This window comes from Thermoascus crustaceus, assembly GCF_041956765.1.
Source record: "Thermoascus crustaceus strain CBS 181.67 unplaced genomic scaffold VTN00scaffold_8, whole genome shotgun sequence".
NCBI classification, from domain to species: Eukaryota; Fungi; Ascomycota; class Eurotiomycetes; order Eurotiales; family Thermoascaceae; genus Thermoascus; species Thermoascus crustaceus.
Genome location: NW_027192534.1, coordinates 193,806 through 216,074, shown reverse-complemented (window position 1 = coordinate 216,074; position 22,269 = coordinate 193,806). Strand labels below are relative to the sequence as shown.

General features: G+C 49.8%; 7 protein-coding genes across 7 annotated transcripts; 2 read left to right on the top strand and 5 right to left on the bottom strand.

Moving 5' to 3' along the window:
- Positions 1–502: 502 nt before the first annotated feature.
- On the top strand, positions 503–3,197 carry VTN00DRAFT_9671 (uncharacterized protein; the record flags this gene model as incomplete). The annotated part of the gene is made up of 3 exons (XM_069436652.1): positions 503–978; positions 2,339–2,768; positions 2,853–3,197. 3 exons carry the CDS (start codon positions 503–505, stop codon positions 3,195–3,197), a joined length of 1,251 nt encoding a protein of 416 aa, XP_069284270.1.
- Positions 3,198–3,813: 616 nt separating this feature from the next.
- VTN00DRAFT_9670 (uncharacterized protein) lies at positions 3,814–4,859 on the bottom strand (the record flags this gene model as incomplete). The annotated part of the gene is made up of 2 exons (XM_069436651.1): positions 3,814–4,589; positions 4,652–4,859. The coding sequence occupies 2 exons, from the start codon at positions 4,857–4,859 to the stop codon at positions 3,814–3,816; spliced, it is 984 nt and encodes a 327-aa protein (XP_069284269.1).
- Positions 4,860–5,306: 447 nt separating this feature from the next.
- VTN00DRAFT_9669 (uncharacterized protein) lies at positions 5,307–6,620 on the bottom strand (the record flags this gene model as incomplete). Its single annotated transcript, XM_069436649.1, has 5 exons — positions 5,307–5,674; positions 5,751–5,818; positions 5,881–6,254; positions 6,312–6,416; positions 6,474–6,620. The coding sequence occupies 5 exons, from the start codon at positions 6,618–6,620 to the stop codon at positions 5,307–5,309; spliced, it is 1,062 nt and encodes a 353-aa protein (XP_069284268.1).
- A 3,916-nt stretch (positions 6,621–10,536) lies between these two features.
- On the top strand, positions 10,537–12,481 carry VTN00DRAFT_9668 (uncharacterized protein; the record flags this gene model as incomplete). The annotated part of the gene is made up of 6 exons (XM_069436648.1): positions 10,537–10,645; positions 10,713–11,060; positions 11,128–11,408; positions 11,471–11,683; positions 11,738–11,812; positions 11,903–12,481. 6 exons carry the CDS (start codon positions 10,537–10,539, stop codon positions 12,479–12,481), a joined length of 1,605 nt encoding a protein of 534 aa, XP_069284267.1.
- A 606-nt stretch (positions 12,482–13,087) lies between these two features.
- On the bottom strand, positions 13,088–13,609 carry VTN00DRAFT_9667 (uncharacterized protein; the record flags this gene model as incomplete). Its single annotated transcript, XM_069436647.1, has 1 exon — positions 13,088–13,609. One exon carries the CDS (start codon positions 13,607–13,609, stop codon positions 13,088–13,090), a length of 522 nt encoding a protein of 173 aa, XP_069284266.1.
- A 2,486-nt stretch (positions 13,610–16,095) lies between these two features.
- Positions 16,096–18,959, bottom strand: VTN00DRAFT_9666 (uncharacterized protein; the record flags this gene model as incomplete). The annotated part of the gene is made up of 4 exons (XM_069436646.1): positions 16,096–16,382; positions 16,450–18,194; positions 18,252–18,707; positions 18,862–18,959. The coding sequence occupies 4 exons, from the start codon at positions 18,957–18,959 to the stop codon at positions 16,096–16,098; spliced, it is 2,586 nt and encodes an 861-aa protein (XP_069284265.1).
- A 1,440-nt stretch (positions 18,960–20,399) lies between these two features.
- On the bottom strand, positions 20,400–21,589 carry VTN00DRAFT_9665 (uncharacterized protein; the record flags this gene model as incomplete). The annotated part of the gene is made up of 3 exons (XM_069436645.1): positions 20,400–21,035; positions 21,094–21,276; positions 21,332–21,589. The coding sequence occupies 3 exons, from the start codon at positions 21,587–21,589 to the stop codon at positions 20,400–20,402; spliced, it is 1,077 nt and encodes a 358-aa protein (XP_069284264.1).
- Positions 21,590–22,269: the final 680 nt, after the last annotated feature.

Below are 22,269 nucleotides of genomic sequence, written 5' to 3'. Positions count from 1 at the left end.
TGTGAGGCGGGGAGGTACTATTTCTAGAACGATTCATGTACTGTACAATAGCAAGATCCCCTCAGAATGTTCACGTAGAGAAACAATGGACGTCTTTCTATTATGAAATCAGGTGTTCCCTTTGTGAAGGATCTGATCTGGATCCCTGATCATGAAGGAGGGAGGTCCTCCAGTGGTCGGAGACCACCCCCACGATGGACAAACGACCCTAACAACAACCTGCTACAAACAAGCAGACTTTCCTTCTCGACAGCTTATCACCAGACGACGTGAGACAATCACCTGTCAGATACATTCGTCTCTGCGACTAAAGTTCTGCAACTGAGATTTCACCTTCTTCTCTTCTATATCATTGACAACACAGTCACTCCTTGATTCTATCGCTGTGTTGAACTTCTGAAGGTGGCACCCGTTCTCCCCAACAAGATACTCCTGCTGATTGGTGATCTACTGGTCTATAAGAGGGATTGCCTCAATCTCATGTGTGTCAACCACCTTTTTCATGATCTGTTCCTCCCCCTCCTTTATCGATGTGTCTTTGTCAGAGGGTCGGAAACGATCCCTTTTGTGCAAGCACTTCTACGAAAGCCCGAACTGGCTCAAGGCCGTACGGGTACTCCGTCTTGACATCTTGGGGCCCCTTTTCTCACCCGAGGAGAAGCTGTCATGCGACCCGGCACTGTTCCGAGAAATAGTGAAAAAGGCAAGCCATTCGACGGAGGAACAGATGAAATGGGAAACAGATCTGACGGCTGGGTTAGATGATGCTTGGGCAGGATTACTGCCACTATTACTGGGCAGTTTGAGAACACTTCGCGTGGAATACAAAGACAGGTCGGGGTATTTCTCACGCATCATTCAACGGGCGGCAAATCTCGAAAAGCCATTCGACGTGAAACCTGGCTTTACACGATTGGAGCAGGTCGAGATTGAGCCATCGGGGGAGGAGGAAAATGAAGACTGCGAGGAGGGCGATGCGTATTACATGCATCCTTGCGATTTATTGCCGTTCTTTCGGTTCCCATCCATGCAAATGTTAATTGCGGACAACGTGATTGAATGGTCTCTTTGGGACGGCGACTTAGAGCATCCGTCTCAGCAGGTACTTTTACCTAGCAGCTCATCCATCACATATCTAGAACTAGAGGACAGTAAAATCTGCCACTTCACACGCAATCTAATTTCTTCGTACGCCAATTTGCAATGTTCCAAGTACAGCCGTTTGCAGCTCTACGAAATCGGACCAAGGTTTCAACCATCCGTCTTTTTTTGATCCCCTTACACCCGCCAAAAAGAGTCTACAGACCCTATGGTTAAATTATCGCACTTTTTTCACATATGGCAGATTTCACAGAGCTAAGAGAAATACACATCCGGCTGCGGAATCTTCTTGATATCCGCCGTGGGCCTGGAAAGCATGAGATAGTAGTAGCCACACCGCTCATGGACGTCCACCCTCCGTCACTTGAGTGGCTCTACATTGAGGACTGTGACGAGAAATACATTCCAATCCTTGTGTCCCAGTTACTGGATTTGGTCTCCAACAGAGAAACACGGGCGCCCAATCTAGACTGCTTAGGGATTGAGGGTAGTCTTAATGAAGAAGCTCGTGTCGATTACGAGTTGGATATCTGTCTCGAGCGTCTCAAACCGGAGTTATATCATACGATCGAGTCTTTGCGTGTTGCATGCAAAGAGGCAGAGATAGGACTCCTCGTTTACAAGGACAGGAATTGGGAACAGAGAAGTGCAGAGAGACTCTCTCCAAGCTAGAGCTCTATCTTTATTAAGCCGTGCAAGTGCAATTACTCTCTGTGGACTTCCTTTTATCTGTGATGCAAGTGGCTTTGAGATACGATTGGTCATTTCTCTTTCTGGAGAACTCTAAGCGGGAATGAGGTTCAAGGAACGGATATCAATTTGTATCATTGTCAGAGAGTTTGACCGTTTGAAAATGGAACTGGCCAGGCTCAACCCTTATTTCTTATTACTCACAAGCTGTCTAAACATACCTAGTCAGTCAATTACTTCTTCTTCATGAGCAACATTATCCGATGTAGGAATAATGTGATGTTATGGAGGGACACGGCGCTAAATGAAACGGATTGATCTCCTAGACCGCAGACCAGACTTACACAATATGCTTCTTCGAGTTTTCGGTCAATAGCATTTTCTGGGCTGTATCTATCTAAAACAACACATTCAATATATCAAACTTGGGCTTTTGCTATTGAAATCCCTTTAGTTAGTGAGTGCCTTTTTTCCCTGCCCATTCGCGTGAAGCCTCAGTCTGGCTTCTTATTTTCACTTGCCGACCATGCCAACAACACCTATGGAGCTACCATATTTCGCACGTCCCATGTCCCCTTCCAACAAACGCTGAGATCGAGGAAGCATCGCTCCTCATTGAGCACAACGGCTACAAGGTTGTCAAAGTGGGATCTCACTTTGCCGTGAAATTCGGCAGCGCCCTCCAACTTGACCTCATCGAAGGAGAGAATATGCTCTTTATCCAGCAAGCGACCACCAAGATTCGCGTCACACAGGTCTACGCTCTTTACAACGGCCCTGATACATCAACGAATTACATCGTCATGGAATACATCGAAGGCGACACCCTGGACATGGACACGCAGTGGCCGTCCTTGACGTATTCCCAGAAGCTAGAAATCAGCACCACGCTCAGAGAGGAGAGTATTTCAGTGAGCTCCGCAAGCTCCCATTACAAGGTTTCTACGGCAGTATTGGTCACCGCAATCTCCTGGACGGTATGTTCTGGACCCTGGAGCTGACACCTTCCATCAACGGACCGTTCGACGCCGAAGCCGCGCTGAACGAGGCGATGGCATTAGGATACACCAGCGAATCCGATCCACGTACGGCCCACAAGGCCAACTTCTATCGTGGCGCGTGTTTTCCGAGGCCATGAGCCAAAATTTACGCATGCTGATTTTCAGCGTAAGAATGTCATGATCCGACGTGTTGGTCGCGACGACAATGCAGACGGATTTCAATACGAGGTGACCCTGATTGACTGGGAGAAATCCGGACGACACCGTAGGTATTGGGAATACTCCATGGCGATGTTTACCACGCGATGGGATGACGATTGGGATGAATGGGTTGTCAAGATTTTAGAACCGTTCGATGTGGAGTTTCCTTGGTTGAGGATGTTGTATTGGGACTTATGGTCGTGATTACCGCTCACATATTTAAAATCTGCTCAGTCCACATGCTCCGTGATCCGTGTCCTCTAAACAGAAGAATGTGTAGCCCCCCGCCTCCGGGGCGATTACAAACCAGGATTGGTTTGAAGAGGGATATGAGGAAATATTTTTATAGAGTGTATATTATCGAGAACCAACATACAAGGTAGATATGTCCAATCCCCCGCCCCCTTCCTAAAATGGCAAGACACGACTCATTTGCGGAACATGCGACCCTATGTGGTAAAAGGCCATTCCTGGCATTCAAAAGCTTATGTGTCGCACCTGCGGAGATTCTACCCCTTTATCATATTTGAACTAGGTCAGGTATGTTCTCACGCAGAAGACGTTTTCCGGTCACAGCTGTCGTACTATCTATTAGGGAGGTTAAACGTGTTCCTTTTTCCCCCCTAATCCAGAGACATCAGATCATCAATGTACATACTTGGAGATTGCCAACGATTTGCTTTTTAGGTTCATTATGGCCATTACTATATATAGAGACGTCCAATAGTATTGCGATATCTGTAGTGTCAATAAAACTAAATCTGGTTGATTCAGCAAAGCACGAAGCAGACTGAATTAATACTATTAAAATAGTACGATTTCAAAATATCGCCATACAATTCGGCGGACTCGACACCCCCTGGGCACAATTCAGCGGACTGCTCGACACGAAGAACGTCCACCGGCCCAGCCTCTTGCACAACTCCGCCAGACGGTCCAGATCGAACATCTCCCCGATCGGCACGCCCCAGCCCGCAAGCACATGCTGATGCAGATCCCACTCGGGCTGCAGCGCGGGGAACACCTCGAAACTGACCGCGTCCGATGCCACGGCCGCGAAGTGGTTATCCCACAGGAACTTGAGCACTCGCTCGCTCTGCTCCAGACCCGCGTGTTTGGGTTTGCCGCTCTGCTGGCTGTAGGCTTGCTTCTCGGCGTCGGTCATCGCGTTCCATGTCTTCGGGAGTCCGATGCGGAGGAAGAAGATGTCCCCGCGTTGGAACTGGATGTTGCATTCCTTGGCGATCGTGAGGACGTCGTCGAGGGGGACGGTGTGCTGGGTGAGTGCGTCAGGTACGGCCTCTCCTTTCTTCTCCAGGAATGATTGATAGTCGATGAGCACGCCGCGGCCCGCGATGCCCTGTTTCGCCCAGTGTCCGATGCCGATCCGGCTCGAGGTCGGGTCGTTCAGGATCTCGTCGGCCGTCGTGCCGCCGTGCCAGAGCTTGCGTCCGTCGGGAGCAATGACTGCACCACTGTGATGCCGGAACCCGTCCCACTGCGAGGATTGCTGCGGGTTGAAGTGGTATTCGTCGTCGAAGGCGGTTCCTGGGGACACCCACTTGATCTTGTGCGTGAAGGGCTTCCGGCCAAATCCTGGTCTCCCTCAATTCGATGCACATGGGACAGGATTTGGAAGTGCAATGGTAGGTGCGAACCTGGATATTCGAACTTGGACAAGTCCCAATTCAAGCACACGCGTTCACCGGTCCGGATCTGCGTACGCGCGGCGGCTGCGACGACGTCGGGTGTGAGAAGACGGAGCATACCAAGCCCTTCCTCGGACGAGCCAGCAGCGGCAGGCCAGTATCGCCGCTTGTCAGGGAGATCTTCATATTTTTCGGGCACTGCGTCCAGCTCAGCCATTGTTGAAGGGGATGCGAGAAGTATGATGTAAGGCCAGCCGTGTATATGCAAAACCAGGCCCTTGGAGACGTCGTTGAGGATGCCCCGTAAACCGTTTCCCTATCTTCGAAGCCAAGATATCTTGACAGCTTTAACGGGTCACAGAGACACGATATGTCTATCGTGAATGGTGACAAGTTGGAGTTGAGATGGCTTCGGCGTTCTCGCCGACGTGGGCATGTAGTCATCAAGCTTCAGCGGAACCCCGGGTCTGTCTGCTTCTCGACGCGCCTTCGTATTATAATTCGAAATTCCTCCCCTGACATAGTCCCGTTGATTCGATATTTACAAAGCGTATCCATATGTCCTTGAAGAATAATATAAAACACAGAAAGCCGCCTAAAGAGAATGTACGCTAGGTATTTCGTAGAAATCAGCACAAAAGAAAAAAGTCACCGGGGTATCCACTTATAACGCATTCAAAACCAATTTCCGCTCGCTCGAGGTCTCATCGCCTTTGGGAGCAGATTGCTGCGAGAATTCCGTTGTCACTTTGATTCCACTCATGGATTTAAAAACGTGTTCGTCAGTCCTTCTGCCCTCCATATCGTACATGCTGTACTCGTGGTCTCCGGCCGTCACCGAGGCGTTGATGTTGGAGAAACCAGTGATTCTGCTCCGACTTCTCCCGTATTTGCTCTTCTGGTTGCTGCTGAGATGGGAAAAGATCCGGGGGAATAGTCTAGAGAGCAGCGGTCTGAGACTCGGGAGCGAAGCACAAATGATGGCAACGTTGCATTCAACAGCTGACCAGGTTGCCGCACCGGGGTTGTCCCCTGCCAAGGTTGGTTAGTCAGTAATCCGGTCGTCCTTTCAGAAGGAGGGTACTCCAGCAAAGATCGGTTCACGTACAGGTTGGGTCCGTGGATTTCGAAATCACATATAAGCTTTTCAAGCGAAGGATGCTGGTAATGCAAACACTGCAGGCAAAGTAAGTAAGAATATTAGACACCGTAGAATCCTCAATGGTATGGACACTCACAATCCACCAAGAGCAAACACTCCCATGAGAGCGATTTTCTGCTTTTTTGGGAGTTGCAAGGATTTGAGAACAGGCATTGGAAGAATAAGAATGATCACATCTGTGAGAATATGCATGGCTGAATTGGAGAACCATAGCCCCTCTTTGCTCAGGCAATGACCGGGAACAGAATCATCCCAGAACTTCGAGACAGGGATGCAGTTCAACCAAGCGCTGAGGATGGTCCACGTGCCGTAGAGTGCTAGGACTGCAATCATCGCATTACATGCCATGCGCATGCGCTTTGTTGGAAACACTCTCCTGTACTGGAAGAGAATTGATGCCTTGGCGGTGATAAGACTGGTTTGATAGATTGGGACGGTCGCCCAGAAAAACTAAAAGGCAATCCTATCAGCTGGCGGGTATTGATGGTTTACCGATATTAGACTTACAATCAATTGCTTCTTTAGGATGTTAGGAGGGATGTCTTTGAAATGAATACCCATTCCATGGAAGGTTTCACCCGCAAAGAGTCCCAAAAAGGTCAATGAGAAAATCTGCACGCCATGTCAGCAAGATGATCCAGAGTATCAGGCTTCTCTGGTTGAATTTACAAGAGAAACGAGGATCAACCAGTCATCGGCGCCGGTCTGTTTCACCAAATAAAGTCTCGTGTAGAAGCGGCAAGCGACTATGAAAGTAGAGAATGAAGTGAAGACGATGCTGACATTCAGGGCCTGCCGCCCGCGGGGTCCCTCCATCCTGCCCTATATTGAAAGAAAGTGCGGTCCTTGCAGGCTTCGTCGCTGAAAAACGGCCGGTGCGAGCAAGGAGCAGCAGGAGAGAGGCTCTCCAGGACGTTCAGCTTTGATTAACGGCGATTCAAGGACGCGAACAGCGTTCCTGGCTCTAGCATCTTGAGATATCTCGAACGAATGACTCTCTGGGTAGGTAAAGTGCAGAGCTTTTAGGAAAGGAAAAAGGGGAAACTGGGGACCGTCCAAGCAGGAGGAGTACGGCGTAACATTATTATTAGAGAGCCTAGGGCTTAGAACCATCACGGGTGGCGGTGGAGCCCCAGATTTGACCTCAGGCCACCCTCTAAGCTCTTAGCACCCGAGGATCTTCAGATTGGCAGAGCCGTAGGCATGGTTCTAGGGCAGGGGTCGGTCCAAGTGCCCAAACAGGTTTCCGTTGCAAAAGGGACTAGGTTGAACGGGCGTCTTTCAGACAATTTTCGTACGAAAGGTGACTTGTGTATATGTGGTTGAAACCGCGGAAACTCCAGTCAATAGAATCAAAACCGAAGTGTAAATACGTGATCCAAAACTCAAATTTCACTAGCCAGTGTGATCATATCCGAAGAGGCCATATTAAAATGCCACTGCAGAGGCGGGAAAATCCAGAAGCCCCTTGTCCGACACAACCTCGGACCAATTGTCCAGAGACATCAACATCCCGGCCAAAACGCGTTGTAAAGCATGTCACGTTTACAATCCTTGGGTGGGTTCCAAACGTTCGGGATACCAATGGCAGTCACACTATCGCCGAATGCATGGAAGATGCGGCAACGTGTAATGTTTTCTTAGGATGTGGCTTGAAATAGCTGTAGATCGCTATACAGACGCTGAGCACGTCCAACACAGAGTCGTGCACGCTAGAACCCCAGAAGAAGCATGATCTGAGGCAGTTGATTAATCATACGGACTCAGTGTTTCAGATTTGGAGTTTCGAAATTGGGACGCGGAAGGCTGGTGGACATGATATGGACGGAGTATGGACTGGGAGAGACCCTCGAATTACCTAAGATACCAGTCTGTCGGCATGAACCGCAACCTACTCCGTAGAAACCATCTCCGATCCAGTGGAGCGATGGCACCCAACTAGTAGATCAATATTGGCACCGGAAAGGAAAGAACTTGCGACGGACCAGCGGGTGGTTCGCGCTTATCGCTAGAGCTCGTGAAGAACTGCAGGTACTCTGTACCTAAAATCATGCCGTTGAAGTTTGACCCAAGGCCAAAGGGAACGTGTGCGCTGGGCTTGCCGAGAACAACACAGCCACGACCCTTCCAGATAGTGACCGTAGTTCATGTCCCGCCAGCAAATTTGCCAACCACGGTACAGCAAAAGTATCTTGATTCTGGCAGATAGGCCTGTGCGTCGAGGACGATCTTGGTCGAAATTTCAGAGATTGGGCGGGCCGCGCACGGGAGAACGGTAGTGAGTCCTCCAATAATCAACGCAACGTCCGGACCTTATGTGACATCTGTCAGAGCCTAAACAGACAAGTGCCAAGGGGAAAAAAACTTACTACTGTGCAGAGAACGGACGTGATGCATAGGCTAAACTACCACATGGGCACACTCTCCAATCTTCATGGCCAATACTGAATGATTAATAATTATCTCTGGACCAATCTCTCTTCTAGAACACGCGCGGTACACGGCTCCTCATCCGCCGGGAGCATAGTCACTGAGTCCCTATTCAGCTGCTGTTTTCCTTTTTTATTTTGGATAACCTCGGGCCGTCGATGTCATGCATCACGAGCCACCACATCGTAGCCGGTGTGCTCCCAAGGCGGGGTCAATTGAGACAAGAGAAGGGAGTCAGACTACCTAAAGTCACCGGAGGGGTTAATTTGGCCTGAGCTCCCTTGGAGACTTGGCCAGGACCTCGTTCAGCGAGCATGATGGCATGACTCGCGGTGTTTCACAGGAGCCAAGCGTCTAACTCTCCTGCGATATGGCGTTGGCGATAAAGCATCAACGTGACGGTTCGAGCGTTTCGATCACTAATTGACAGTGAGTCCCACTTCGTACGTGAACTGGTTTGTTACCTACTCGATGACTCGATGCGAAAGAGGTCGCAACTCTCGAGACTGTTCCAATCCGCGTCTAGCCTTGTCTCCTCCTCTTGGGAGTGGGGCGATTATTCAGGTAGCATTGACTCGAGCGCAAAGACCGTCCATCGTGGCTCATGCACGACCCTGAATCCTCAGGGGAACGTGCAGCGTTCGTGTGGGAAAACGACTACCGGGTTCTGCGCCGTGCTGATCATCGCCTGCCAAAACCCCAGGGGATGCGCTTCCATGCTCGCGCCCAGACATCGCGGTTCCTGGGACTTGTACTATCGAAGTAAATGATCCGCGGCGGCCTCGCCAGCCTTCTCAACCATCTTCTCATGTTGGATGTGCGCAGGTGGGGATCGTGACGGATTACTCGTAGCCGTACTTAGGTAGCTGGAGGACCCTTAACTCCGTAGTACGCATCTCCAAGTCTGAGGCCAAGGGCAAATGCTGCTACTGCGCACCGTGATAAGGGCCCTCATACGATAAAGGCCTTAAGGCTGATCCGATCCCGGTAGACACGTTTTCTGCGTGTCCAGATTGAGCCGGTTACCATGCCGAATACGAACACCGATCGGCTCCAATAGGTATTAATTTGGACCATGTTATTATCACTACCTCGGGTTGTCGCGCTCTATTCGGCTTACCGGGAAAACGCGGGCTCCTCCGTTAGTTGGAAATGAAAATTTGCTGCTCCTTCGAGGCACGTGCTGAGGAAAACAGCCGCTTCCAGACTGGAGGCTTGACCGCGAAGAATAACAAGTTGGTGCGGCTTTGCGCTGCCCAGACCACTCTGAAGAATTATGACATCGCAGGTCTGGGCGCCTAGATGCCTTACACACATAGCAAGAGGCCCCATTGAACGCGCCAACAGCAGTTGGACTTTTAAGATTTCCCTAATAACCTGGGCATCTGCCTCTTTTGCATGTTGTCGCGAATTCATTCTGGAGAATCAGCATGTTGATGTGGAGTATCTCCACTCGGGACGTCGGATATCGCGGGTGTCAACTGTCATTTTTTTGACAGCACCCCCAGTTGGAGAAATATGTACCTGAGTTTCGCTAAACAAATTACCTTATTTTTGGGCCTCACTATCTCCACATATGCCCAACCTGCCACCACGAGTGGGATCGGCATTGTAACACGTGCAGCACAGAACCTTGGAAGATATGAACTCGGGCCATTTGGGGGACCCGTAAAAACTTCGAGTTTTTCCATGGCAAGTCTTTGGAGGTGGAGTTCCGCAAGAGCAAATTTTCAATTTTCCTTCATCGGTTGCCACACCGCCTTTCAAGTCGATTAGCATGGTGGCCGATCAATTATATTAATATCAGCCATAGCGTTGGCTTACCTTGTTTGGCAATATATATTGGCTGTTCGATCATATCTATGACAGATATAGAGATGAGATGATACAAAAATAATCGAGATGGCTAATGCCTATGCTTTTCACAGGTTCTACGTGTTGCCGGTTTGTGCTGTATGTATATGCATACACACAGTTATGTACATATCTCATTTTTGCTGCCTTCAAAGTTTCTGCTTGTGTTTGTTGGCATAATCACTCTGTGCTACTTTGTATGTTTGCTTAGGATAAGCTGTGATATTCTATCAACCTTTTATCTACTCTCATTCTGCCGGACTTAGAAATGTCTGGCGGGGTTCCTCCGGCGTGCCGTCATTGGCGGGCCGTGATCGCGGAGAAAAAGGATTGGTCAGCAGCTTTGCCCCGGAGGAGAGATCGCGACGAAGCATCGAGCGGAGTCTCGAAATCGAAAGTCATTATCAGACGATGATCTGCCGTCGAAGTTGAGATCTGGCGGTGAGAGATGTGCTCTGAGAGCTCAGCGATCGCGGCAAAACAGCGTTCTGGTCGAAATGTAACGCACTCGCGTCGGGGATGCCTAACCTGCAAGAGGCGCAAGCTGCGATGTCCAGGTGAGGAGCGCTAGATGGTCTGACGTCTCCAAAGAATCGAAACTGATATAATCTTGGTCTTCTGCAGAGAATAGGCCGATCTGTGCACGGTGCTGGAATGACAACAGGGTGTGTCACTATGGGATCCAGCTGCAATGGGAGGACGAGAGTCGGAGTCGCGGTGTCAAGCATGGACGGTCGACTCGGGCTGCAAAGCATCCAGGCTGGGAGTCATGGGTGCAAGTCCCCGTTAGACGAAGAGTGGAACACTTTATAAACACTACGGTGTCGGATTTAGAGGATGAGATCTCCATTCCGTCTTCTGGGGAGTGGTCTCCGTTGCTGCGGAGAGGATCACCTACGCCGAGCCTTCTTTCCTGGCCCAGAGCGATCCCGACGCTGCAGCCCGGTCAGGATGGGCTTCTCTTTGACTATTGTAGGTAGATACTCGCGATTTTATGTTGGATGGCAAAGGGCTTACTGAACTTTGTGTGGCCCTACAGACCTCCAGCGTGTTTGCCAAAACATGACTTTAGTTGACGATTCATCGAACGCTTTTCGCCACATAATCCTGCCCATTTCATTGAGCAGTGAATCCGTCATGCAGATGGTATTGGCTCTAGGAGCTTTGACTCTTACAGCTGCTGGACAGCACGACCTTTACCCGGTGGCATTGCGGCACAAACACCGGACGATCCAACTCCTTCGTCACGACATTGGCCAGCCAGAAACGGCAGTCAGTGACTACAACTTGATTGCGATTCTGATGCTCTGTGTTTTTGAAGTATGTGCATGATTTTTTACCTCATAACCGGATACCCGCAAAGTGCTGACTCAAGGCCTTAGATCTCGGATAGCTGTCAGGCTTCGTGGTCGACGCATTTGTGCGCTGCAGTAGACATGCTGCGCCTGAGAATGGATGCGCATGATGCGTCAGTGATCACTCCTGCTGTGTCGACGTTCGTTTCAAAATTCTTCCTCGTGAAGGATGCCCTTGGCCGCTCGGCATGCGGGAAAAGAGCCAAGGTCAAAGAATTGCCTCCTGTGCATTCTGATGAGGTAGGCAGTTTTCTGAAGTCATGCAGGTGAAATAAAACTGATACGAAGGTTTAGATTGATCCATCTGTTGGCTGCTCGTATGAATTGATCGGTATCATTTCGTCGATCACAGACCTTTCTAGAGAAATGGTAAAGAATGATCCTATCCGTCTGGCACCGAAAGATTTGTCTTCGCATGATTTGTTTTATAGTATTCCTAACACATTTTCTATATTTTAGGCCACAGGTGGCTTCGTGACATCAGTTTCCTGGTCAGATAAGGCTGCGCTGGTAGATCACCAACTCGAATCGCTTACCCAGCGCCTTCCACCTTGTGTATCGTCTCACACTTCCATGGACAGTCCAAATCTAGAGGTTCAAGCGGGACTCTCACCCTCTGATATCTTACTTTGCACTTCATCGCTTATGCACACAGCTGCAAAGCTGTACTTCATAGCCACCCTTCGCTCTGCCGATCCCTACGCACCTCGGACGCAAGAGCTAGTTAGTGACGCCATTCAGTGGATCAAGCCTCTCTCCCCCATGTATCTCCGATCCGCCCATTTATGGCCGCTATTCGTCACTGCAGTATACGTTACCGAGGACGAGGACCGACTGTTCCTTCTGGATCAATTTAGCGTCCTGGAAAGACAGGATATTTCGATCGTTGCGGCAGGATCAGTTGGACGGGCGAGAGAGATCGTTGAAACCGTATGGAAGAGAAGAGACCTGGAACTAAGAAGTTCTGTCTCTGCCAACGAAAAGAATATCTGGGCGAGATACGTGCAACCTATGAGCGATGAGCTGAGCTTGGGATGAGACTGTAAATTACGGCACGCCTTCTGACACGATTTTTTTGGTTATAGTAGTCTCTGATAGAGATACCCAAATTACGTTTAAGCCTCCCCGAGACAGGTGCCTTTCAAGAGTGGTGCGGAAGTCACAACGGCCCCAGACAACATCTGAGGCGCAGCTTTACAACTGTCCTGAGACGAATATATGTTGCTCATCAAGTATCTGTCAAGGGCTTTTCATTGCGGGATATAGGTTTAAATATACATATTTATCCGGGATCATTCAGATGCAAATACTTTTGTTTTAGGGGTAGACATCCGTATGCCAGGATAAGGCTCGCATTGCTCTGCCAGAGCCCTAGGGCGGTTATATTTCCGGTTTGATTGCAGATTCCAATATGAAAAGGAGTGTACCCATACAGATATGACACGAAATTCAGATCACACAATGCAAAAGAAAAGGAGAGACAAGTCAACAGGATGAACGAAGAATATCAGAAACACATCAACTTCCACTCCGCACTTGATACCCTAACAACAACCCCCCCCTCTTTACTCTTTCAATCCACCCCTATCCTCCTCCCTGTCCAATATCCCATCCCCATCAGCACCTTTCAAAAATTCTCCCCACTTACTCCGCATCCCCATCCCCAACCGGCCCTCCCCGCTTAATCTTCGGCAACGTCTGCATCGCCCTCCACCGGAACTCATCAAACGTCTTCTGGTCCACATTTACCGCAAACACCATCCCCTTCCCGCAGTGGCTGTTCGGCGTCCCCGCCCCCTGCTTGCAATAGAAGAAGCGCGGCCTGTCCGACGCGAAGGTGTAGTCGAAGGGGTGCAGGTTCGGCACGTCGTCCGGGTTGGCGTTGTTGAAGTCGGTGTCGACGTCCGTGCCCTGGAGCTTGGTGCAGGGCGCGTCGAAGGTCGATTCGGTCAAGGTGTGGTTCTTGCCCAGGAAGTCAAAGTGCACGCGGCTGCCCTGCGCGACGTGCAGGATGGGCGGGTTGTATGTGAGCGAGGTGCCGCCGCCGACGATGACGGTTTGGATGGGGGCGGAGGGGCCCGGGGGGATGGTGGTGGAGGTGGGAGGTTCAGCGGCGGAGAGGGTGGCCGTGAGGGTGAGGGCGAGGATGGTGGTGAGGGTCTTCATTTTGGTGTTGTTACAGATATATATTAGGTAGGCTGATAGATTGAGATCGAAGTTTGTTCTTCTTGAACGATGGTCTGTCTTCAATGAAGATTGAATGTAGAGAGAATATCAGGTATGACTACAAAGTAGCAGGTATATATCGAAGCCTTTTTTTTTGCAGTAGCTGATATAAAGAAACAAGAAACAGAACCGGGGAAGGCTCTTCTTATATAGTATATAGTAAGTAGTCAACGACCCATGATCCCCAGATCTGGTATATTCATCTTCCCGCCCCTATCCTCTCATAGGTTTCTAACCTCATTACACGCATACTCTTAAGCCCTCAAGCCATCCAGCCAACCAGAGCTGATCAGAAGTTGAATCGATCAATCAATCCCCAGAACAAAATAACCACATGCGCACTCAGCCACATGAACAACGTAACTATAAACCTCAGTGCCAAGGATCGATATTCCCTATTCGGGACATTGCTCCTAAAATGGAGTACAAGAATAAGACGGCTGATGCCTAGAACAGGAGTCAGCTTGCCCGAAAAGGAAGGGGGAGAAAAGTGTTAGACGTTCCTGGCTGGGTTTAGGGCCAGTTTTGCTGACTTCCGAAAAAGGGTAATATTAGAGCTTACTACATGTAGTAGCTCTAGGATCTAGGTAGATCCTGATCTCTAAAGGTTCAGTCGGGTGGTTTCCTGCGATATACACTAACCGGAGAAGTGCTGAGTCTAGCCTTGTGGACCAAGAGGGATGGACCTGATCTGATCTGATCTGAGCAGAACATGTGGAATAAAACAGACCACAACTAAGTCTGACTTGATCCTAGCAGCATGAAGAGAAATAAGAAAAAAATAATACAATCTGAATATTGCACAATCACATCTATCCAGTATCCGAGTCACTGCAGTATCTACCTAGATGCATAGAGCATCAAGCTACTCTATCCATATCAGACGTATAGTCAACTCGATTTATTAGGTAGGTAGATAGGTATTTTGGGAGGAAGCGCTACCATGAAGGTGGAGTCTTCACGCAGCAATTAGAACCAGAGCCAGAGCCAGATGTTGTAAGGTACTAAGGCTGAGCGCCTGATTTAATTCAGTGTAAAGCTTAAGTTAGAGTATGTAACGTTCCGATATTGTTTTTAAGAATCTATCTGGTTTCATTGGAGAGACAAGGAGTCTGATGACTCCAGCTAAATTAGGAAAAAAGTTATGAGAGGCTCCAGTCCAGGGCTCCGAGTTTAGCTTAGCTAGGGTTTGTTGGAACGCTATACATAAAACTATACATAAAAGAGGTCAGAATCATGTGCTGGACGCCTGACGTCAAACCCATATTCCTTTTTTTGCCTCTTTCCGGAAGTGGGTTGGGATACCCCTGACAAGGTTGGTTGTTAGGGCTGAGCCTACTGGCCTATCATTGAGTGCTCACCTGACTTATCTAGCAGGACATGGGTAGATTAAGTTAGGTACCTAGGTACTTAGATACAGGCTACCTATTAATAGTTCCATCCATATGTACCTAGTCTGTAGCTTAATCATAAGGTTAACTGTTGACTAAAAAGATGGCGAATCCTGTTGGAGTTTTTTTTTTCCCTTCTCCCAGTGGCGAGCGCCCCAATACCTGCCTAGTGACATAACATCAGCAGTAACTCGATCACCGACAGCATCAGACTCTTTCCGTGGCTTATCCTCTGTACTATATACCTAATAGATCCTTTGTCAAATCAATTCGTATTATAGTTCACTCCCCTCCTTGCCTCCGTCAGCACCAGCCTCAGCACTTTCACTCAAGCCCATCCAATGATATTTGTCTACCAGAACGGCTGTAGTACAGATTTGCTTTTTCTTTGATGCTTGTTGGTAGATATTGATATATATATAAGCTTTATTCATTCACTATGGTTGGCCAGACCCTGAGCCGGCTGAAAAGGTGAGGGGTAGGAATTCTGTTTTTGAAAAGCCGTGGTTAGGCGGCTGTAGTGTTGCGTCTGAGATAATAACGGATCGAGAATCGGAGCTAACTACCTAACCTATTATCCACCCACCAGAGGATGTTTGGTTGTTGGTTCTTATCTTGGCGTCAGATATATGAGATTGGAGAGACCTACTGCCTATTATAACTTATGCCATGTCGATATTATATTGCCTTGTCTATCATTCTGTTGGCGCATCGTGGCTTAAAGAGCATCTAGGCATGTGCATAGTCGAGTACAGTAAGACGCGAGAAATGCACAAGTCTCAAGTAAAGACCGTCCAAAAGAACTGATGTATTACTAAATCAAGTAATCAGACAAAATATCCACAGCTTCCGTCTATTGAGCACACCCTGTATTCTAAAACACGGTAGAGCTGAAGAATAAGAACCATACTTAATCGATATAGTTACAGGTGATGGTGAACTGTCGACAACAACGACCCGCTCAAATATTTCAATGCCATCCTAGTTTGCTCGACGAAAAAGGAAGACAAACAAGATTCACGACAATATTGCATCTTACAGATCATCTCCAGCCCCTTCGGCCTTTGTGCCATTTCCATTCAGGTTCGACATCTCATATTCCTCCTTACGTTTACCCGCACCGGCAGACATGGCGATCGCCTGTCTTCCCGTGTCCGAGGACTCCAGGAAGTCGCGCAGTCGGCGCTTCCCTTCCTCAAGGGCCTGGTTCGAAGCTGCCTCCACCATCTTGAGGATGGGGCCCCAGAGGTTGAGCTGGTGGATAATGTAGGCACCCACCGCGCAGAGGAAGAGGATGAAAAAGTAGGCGGGATTGCGGAGGACTATTTGTGAAAAAGACGTCAGTTATACGGAACACCGCAATCATACTTGGATGGATATGGAGCCTACCTGCAATGATCTCGTTCCAGCCAAGCGCAATGAGCAGACCATAGAAGTAGAGCGGGACCTGTGTCATGCCTCCAATCGCGCTGCGCTTTGCTTCAACGTACACACCATCTGCGGCCTTCTTGAAGCGCACCGTCAGGTCCTGCCGCTTGGCGTCGCTGAGAATCGTCATCTCCTCCTCCAGACTCTTTCCCTCCTCCTCATCCACACCGCCAATCGGAGTCAGATCCTCCTCGTCAGCAGGAGTGGCGGAGCTAGGGGTGTGACCGATCCAGCGATCGAGCGGCGGAGGGGCGTTTGTCTCAGCAAGCCGGAAGCGCGAGAGAAGAGGAATAAGGGTCAGGGTTGACTCCCTGGCACGCGTGTAGATACCCTCGATGTCGTCCGTAGGGCGCCATATCCTTGGCACGCCGGCGTCGTCATACCGGAACTTGTCCTCAAAGTTCTCGCGAAGTTTCAGCAACAGGTTCCCCTCCATCATTTCCTCATCGATCTTCGCACGCAAAACACCCCAGGATTTCCTCCTGAGTCTCCACAGGCCAACGTCAACCTCTTCCAAGCTGGCGTCGAAGCTGCTCGCACGGTCCGTGAACCTCCTCTCCGCATCGAGAACAGTCTCCACAAATATATTCCAGACCCTATCCCAGATGCGCTTTTCAGCAGGCCTCTCTCCCGTCTCGGGAGCACCAGCGCCGCCTCTCCCAGAACCAAGGGCATTGAACTCTAGCCCCACAGACTCACCCAAGCGCGACTGGACCCATTTCTCAACTCTCGTAGCCAACCGCCGCATTTCATCCCTTCTTAGTCGTCCACTGACGTCGGCCAGTTCTTTCTGGTACAGAGCCAGCTCCTGCTCGTAGTTGCTCCACGCAGCACCCTCCACCAAAGTTGCGCGAGCCTCCGTTTCAAATCTTTCCAGCGCAATCTTGGTTTCCTTGTTGACAATCTCCGCGAAATCGTAGCTGGCGCCTTTCTTCTGACCGGCTTTCACAGCCTCGGTAACGGCCTGGCTGAACTCGTTGACTCCGGACTTGTGCGCAGCACTCAGCTGACCTTGGAAGAGGGCTTTCAATCGTGTGTCGACTTTGCCCTCGAGCTCTATCCGCTTCCGCTGGTACACGCCCTTATGGTACCGACTAGCCTCCGTGTCGAAGCTGTTGAATGTCTTCGTGCGGGCAGACCGCATCGCTGAGCCCAGGCCTCCCAGGACCTGCGGCTCTCCTGAGCGAACGCCCTCTGCCTGTTTCTGCTCAAAGGGAGTGATCGCCTCATCAAAGCTGACCATGACTTCCCTTAATATCTCGTCACAACGGAACTGAGCAAGCAATTCCTGCTGCGTGGGCAGATCAAGATCTTTGTTGTTGACGATCTGATCCCAAATACCCTCCGCATACTTAGCGAACCCATCCGCAGGAATCCGCCTATGATATTCTGGGAGGAAGACGCCACCCTCCGAGAACTCACCCTGCAGAGGATCTCTCATGGGAGCCTTGGTTCCTTCGCGGAAGCGCATACCCAACTTTTTGACTTCCGCGACGAATTGGTCGGGCTGGTAGTTCTTGTGAGGAAGTCCGTAGAACGCAAAGTCAAAGTAATCGTGGATCGTCGAGCTTTCCAAGCCGGCAGGCTTTGATATCGATGCCCATATCCGCGACAGGTCTTCAAGCAGAGTCTTCTGGAGGTTCTTAAGGGGGGTGACGCCAACAAAATCACGGATGACAAAGAAAAGTAGAGACCGGTGAGTGGTCCTGTTTGGTTTTCGTCAGCGACTACCGAGATGAGAGTGCAAAGCTGAGTGGACGTACTGCTTATCCTTCAGGAAAAGTTGAAGGTTGACCTCAAAAACGGTCTTCAGCAGTCCCATATTTGCTCCTTGATACAATCCAACCTGATGTTCCCATATGTTGACAATGAGTACCTCACTGGTCGCCAGCGCAAAGAGCGCACTCTTCCGCTCGAAGTCCTGGTCCTCTCCTCTTTCGCGACCGTCCGTGCCCTCGACGTCCATGACCAGAATGTTGTCCGCCATCCGCGAGCTCTCGTCACCCGGACCCTGGCTCTCCAGTTTATTTTTGGACAACCAGATTCCCTTTGTAGTTTGCCGTCTCTCCAGCTCGGACATGACGCTGAACTGGGTACCGAAAAGGTGGTTGAGGAGCGTGGACTTGCCAGTGGATTGAGAACCAAAGACGGAGATCAGATGGTAATTGAAACCGGCGCTGGTGACGCCTTCGAGGGACAGGTACTTGGAAAGGTTAGGGCTGTGTAGTCGTCAGCTACTGTTGGAGATCTAGCCCTGTATGGAAAATGAACGGTGGTGGGAAGCCATCAGATGGAGATTTGAGGAAAGACGAAAATGTAACACAGGCTCAAATACGGCAGCGTCGCAAACGTAGGATACATAATGGAACATACTTGAATTCTTTCTGCTCATCCACAACCTGCACGCCATGCTCATAGGCCGCCGTGTCGTTATGGTCGCCGAGAGAGGCGAAGTGTCCGTTTGTAGCCATGTTGGCCGGTGTTGTCGTGCTCCTCCTCGATGGACAAGGGAGATGAGACGCGTCGAGAACTCGACGCCAGCTAGGTCCGGGAGGAGAATCGACGTAAAGGAGTCAAACTGGAGGAACCAAGGCTGTGGGCAGGTCAAGAAGCAAAACCGTGGCGAGACCGGTAATGGTCGGGGATGGCATGCAGCGTGCGCAATGAAACGAGCGAGGAAGTTGGAACTCGTCACAAATACATGCAGCTTGCGCGGAGCCGCCTCCTTCAATCCTCGAGGAGCAACGAGATCCGAGGGCAAACGGGAGTTGCAAGCGGACGGGGACGGAGATGGAGATGATGATGCTGTTGCCGTGGCAGGTTGAGGCTCGCCGGGCGGTGTGCTTAGACCAGCACGGTCCGCCGGGCCACTTCTGGGGTCGGCCGCGCGGTGGATCCGCGTGGCATTTTAGTGGGAGGCTCTCCCGGACTATCATCTCCCGCGCTGGCCGAATGACCTCGACTGACGCTTCTCATGGCCCACTGCTCTGTTGTCACATCGACAAGTCAACCGATGCAAGGTGAAGTCATCCCAGATCCCTCGATGATAGGGACAGGCCCCTCTGGCCAGTCAGGAATAGCGGTCCGATGAGGAGTGTTCTATCAGCAGCGGTTAAGAGGTGCAGACCTCTCCCTATGGGTTCCTAAATTTAGGGGTCGTCTTAACGGGATTTTAGTTAAGAATCGGCTGCCCTAGGCCCATGAACTACAGAGCACTATGGCATTAACGAAAGCCCTGTTTCCAAATACAACTCGATCGGCAGATCTGCAGAATATCCTATTTCCGGCATCGACAGACTGACGTTCCAAAATTTGGATATGACACCTTGGAACCAGGCTGACGGTTATCGTTCATCCTCGGTGCCTGCTAGTATGTACCGGTCTCCTGGGAACTGAGGTGTCTGGTGACGTAGACGATCTGCGAATTCGAATCTGTCCCACTCCTTTCCGCACGCTGCTAATCATTTTGAAGCCTTTCTATTACTTGTTACGGGAAGAGGGCACAACAGTGCATATAATCAAATACATATGCACAGTACTAGGTCTACAACATGTAAAAAGAGTATCGCAACGCCGTCCTACTTTCCTATTCTGTCTAATGCCCTTCCGAGGGGTATATGATATGCTTTAAATCAGTTCCCAAAAAGGTGCAAAGGAAAGGAAAAGAACGGAAAGGAGAAAGAACAGTATGATCTGAGCGCGAAGCATTAGGAGCTCGTTTTAACAAAAAAAAAAAAAAAAATAAAAAAATAAAAATAGAGAGAAGAACATACATTGTCATATTGTCATCCTAACAGTGGATAAATATCACTAGCCAACACGTCCCTATGGGCATAGGATTATGAAAGATATAATGCGCGCTTCAGGGCATCTCCATGATAAAAGCTCCACATGATGATCTCCCACGGATATCACTGAGACTTTTTCTGCCTTTTTTCCTCCCCTAAAAACCACTTGACCGATCTCTCCAAGCCCTCATGCAACCCATACAGTGGCATGTACCCCAACCTAGTCCTGGCTTTCTCGATATTGAAGTACCGCGTCATGTTCGTATAAATCACTCTCTGTCTCGTAAACAGCAACTGTCGTCCTAGGCACCAACAAATGGTCTCCGCTAGCCACCCGATAAAAATCCCCGGCTTCTTCCCAATAACCCGGAAATCATCAGCCCCCATCTGACTCCCCTGAAGGGCCCAGATAGCTTTCAGGAAGTCCCAGAAGTAAACCGGCTCTCCATTAGTGACAAAGAAAGCTTCGCCATCGACTCTCTCATGGTCGAGGGGAATGACGGCGGACTTGTAAGTTTGGAGGAGAGCGCGTGCAGCGAGAAGGTGGGCGTGTGCCACGTTCTTGACGTGCGTGAAGTCGTAGAGGTTGTCATTGGGACCCAACTGGAATTTGTTCTTGCCAGATTTGTATACATTCAATGCTGCAGGAGTAACTTGTTGGTCTCCTTCGCCGAAAATACCACTGGGTCGGATGGCGCAGGTGAGAAGATTGGTTGGGGTCTGGCGGTTGGCGGCGAGGACAAGCAGTTCAGCTTCAGCCTGTGAGAGTATTAGTATGGGGCAATTTGGAGAGGAATATTTAGGTCTAAACTCATACTTTCGTTTGGCTGTAGTACTCTGTCTGCAATTTGCCCGTGATGAGCGGCCACCGCTCATCGACATTGATTAGGTCGGTGACATTATCGCTCACAACGCTTGCAGAGCTGGTGTACACCAATGCCTTGACATGGTGCCGCTGGCAAGACTCGATGATCGATCGCGTTCCTTCAACGTTGACTTTCTGGAACACCTCATTGAGCGCTCGACTCTGTCTGTCCTTGTGCCTGTGGGGAAACCGTGTGGATCACAACGTCCGGTTTAACCTCCTTGAACACCTTGTCCAAAGCTTCCGGCTCGCAGATGTCGGTATCGAAGTACCTAACACCATCGGAAGCGGGCCGTCGATTTCGAATAGTTCGAATGTCAATCACTGTTATCTTGCAGCTGTAGGAGCTCACGAGAAGGTCGACAACGTGGTGGCCTAGAAATCCACAACCGCCCGCGACAAGCACGCTCCCAAGCTCTGCCTTGTCGGATTGGGCTTCCTTCGCCATTTTTACCTGTAGCCTTCCGCTCCAACGGGGTGAGCTGTTTAACGGCTGAATGAGATTTGTCATCTTTCAACTCCGACCCAGCTCCCGTCTCGGGGAGATGCCGAACTGGATGCCTCAGCCACTAAGAACTTCGGCTTTACGTGGTCCCGTTTATTATCAAGGGTGCGCTGGCTAAACCCGCACTACTACGGCTTTAACAAAGGCGTTGCTACTAACTGCGACCAACTGCAGATCCGCAAAAGGTCCTACATAGTTCCAAGTTCCAACATCGACAGAGTCCATTGATGGCCCCGAAATCCGGGACCATGCCTGGCAGATACTATAAAATGCCAACTCACCTACTAAAGGTTCGTGATAAACAAAATTTGTAAGTCTTTTCTTTTTCCAAAACAGAAAAAGTGATGTTGATATATATGAGCACGAACTTTATGGCGGTGAGGGTGCTCCCGAGCAAATTTCCCATTTAGGCGATATGTGGCCTCCTGGGCGACACCTCAACATTCTTTCCGCCCCGCAGTTTGCAGTTATCAAGAAACAGACACTATCTTGACATGCAGCTAACAGTATCATATGCTCCTAAACCGTGAACTTAAACAGCGATACAGTTAAAAAAAGGACATATTCACTGTATAAAAAGGTTCCGTTCATGTGGGTCTGCATCGACGAAACTTAGTCCACTG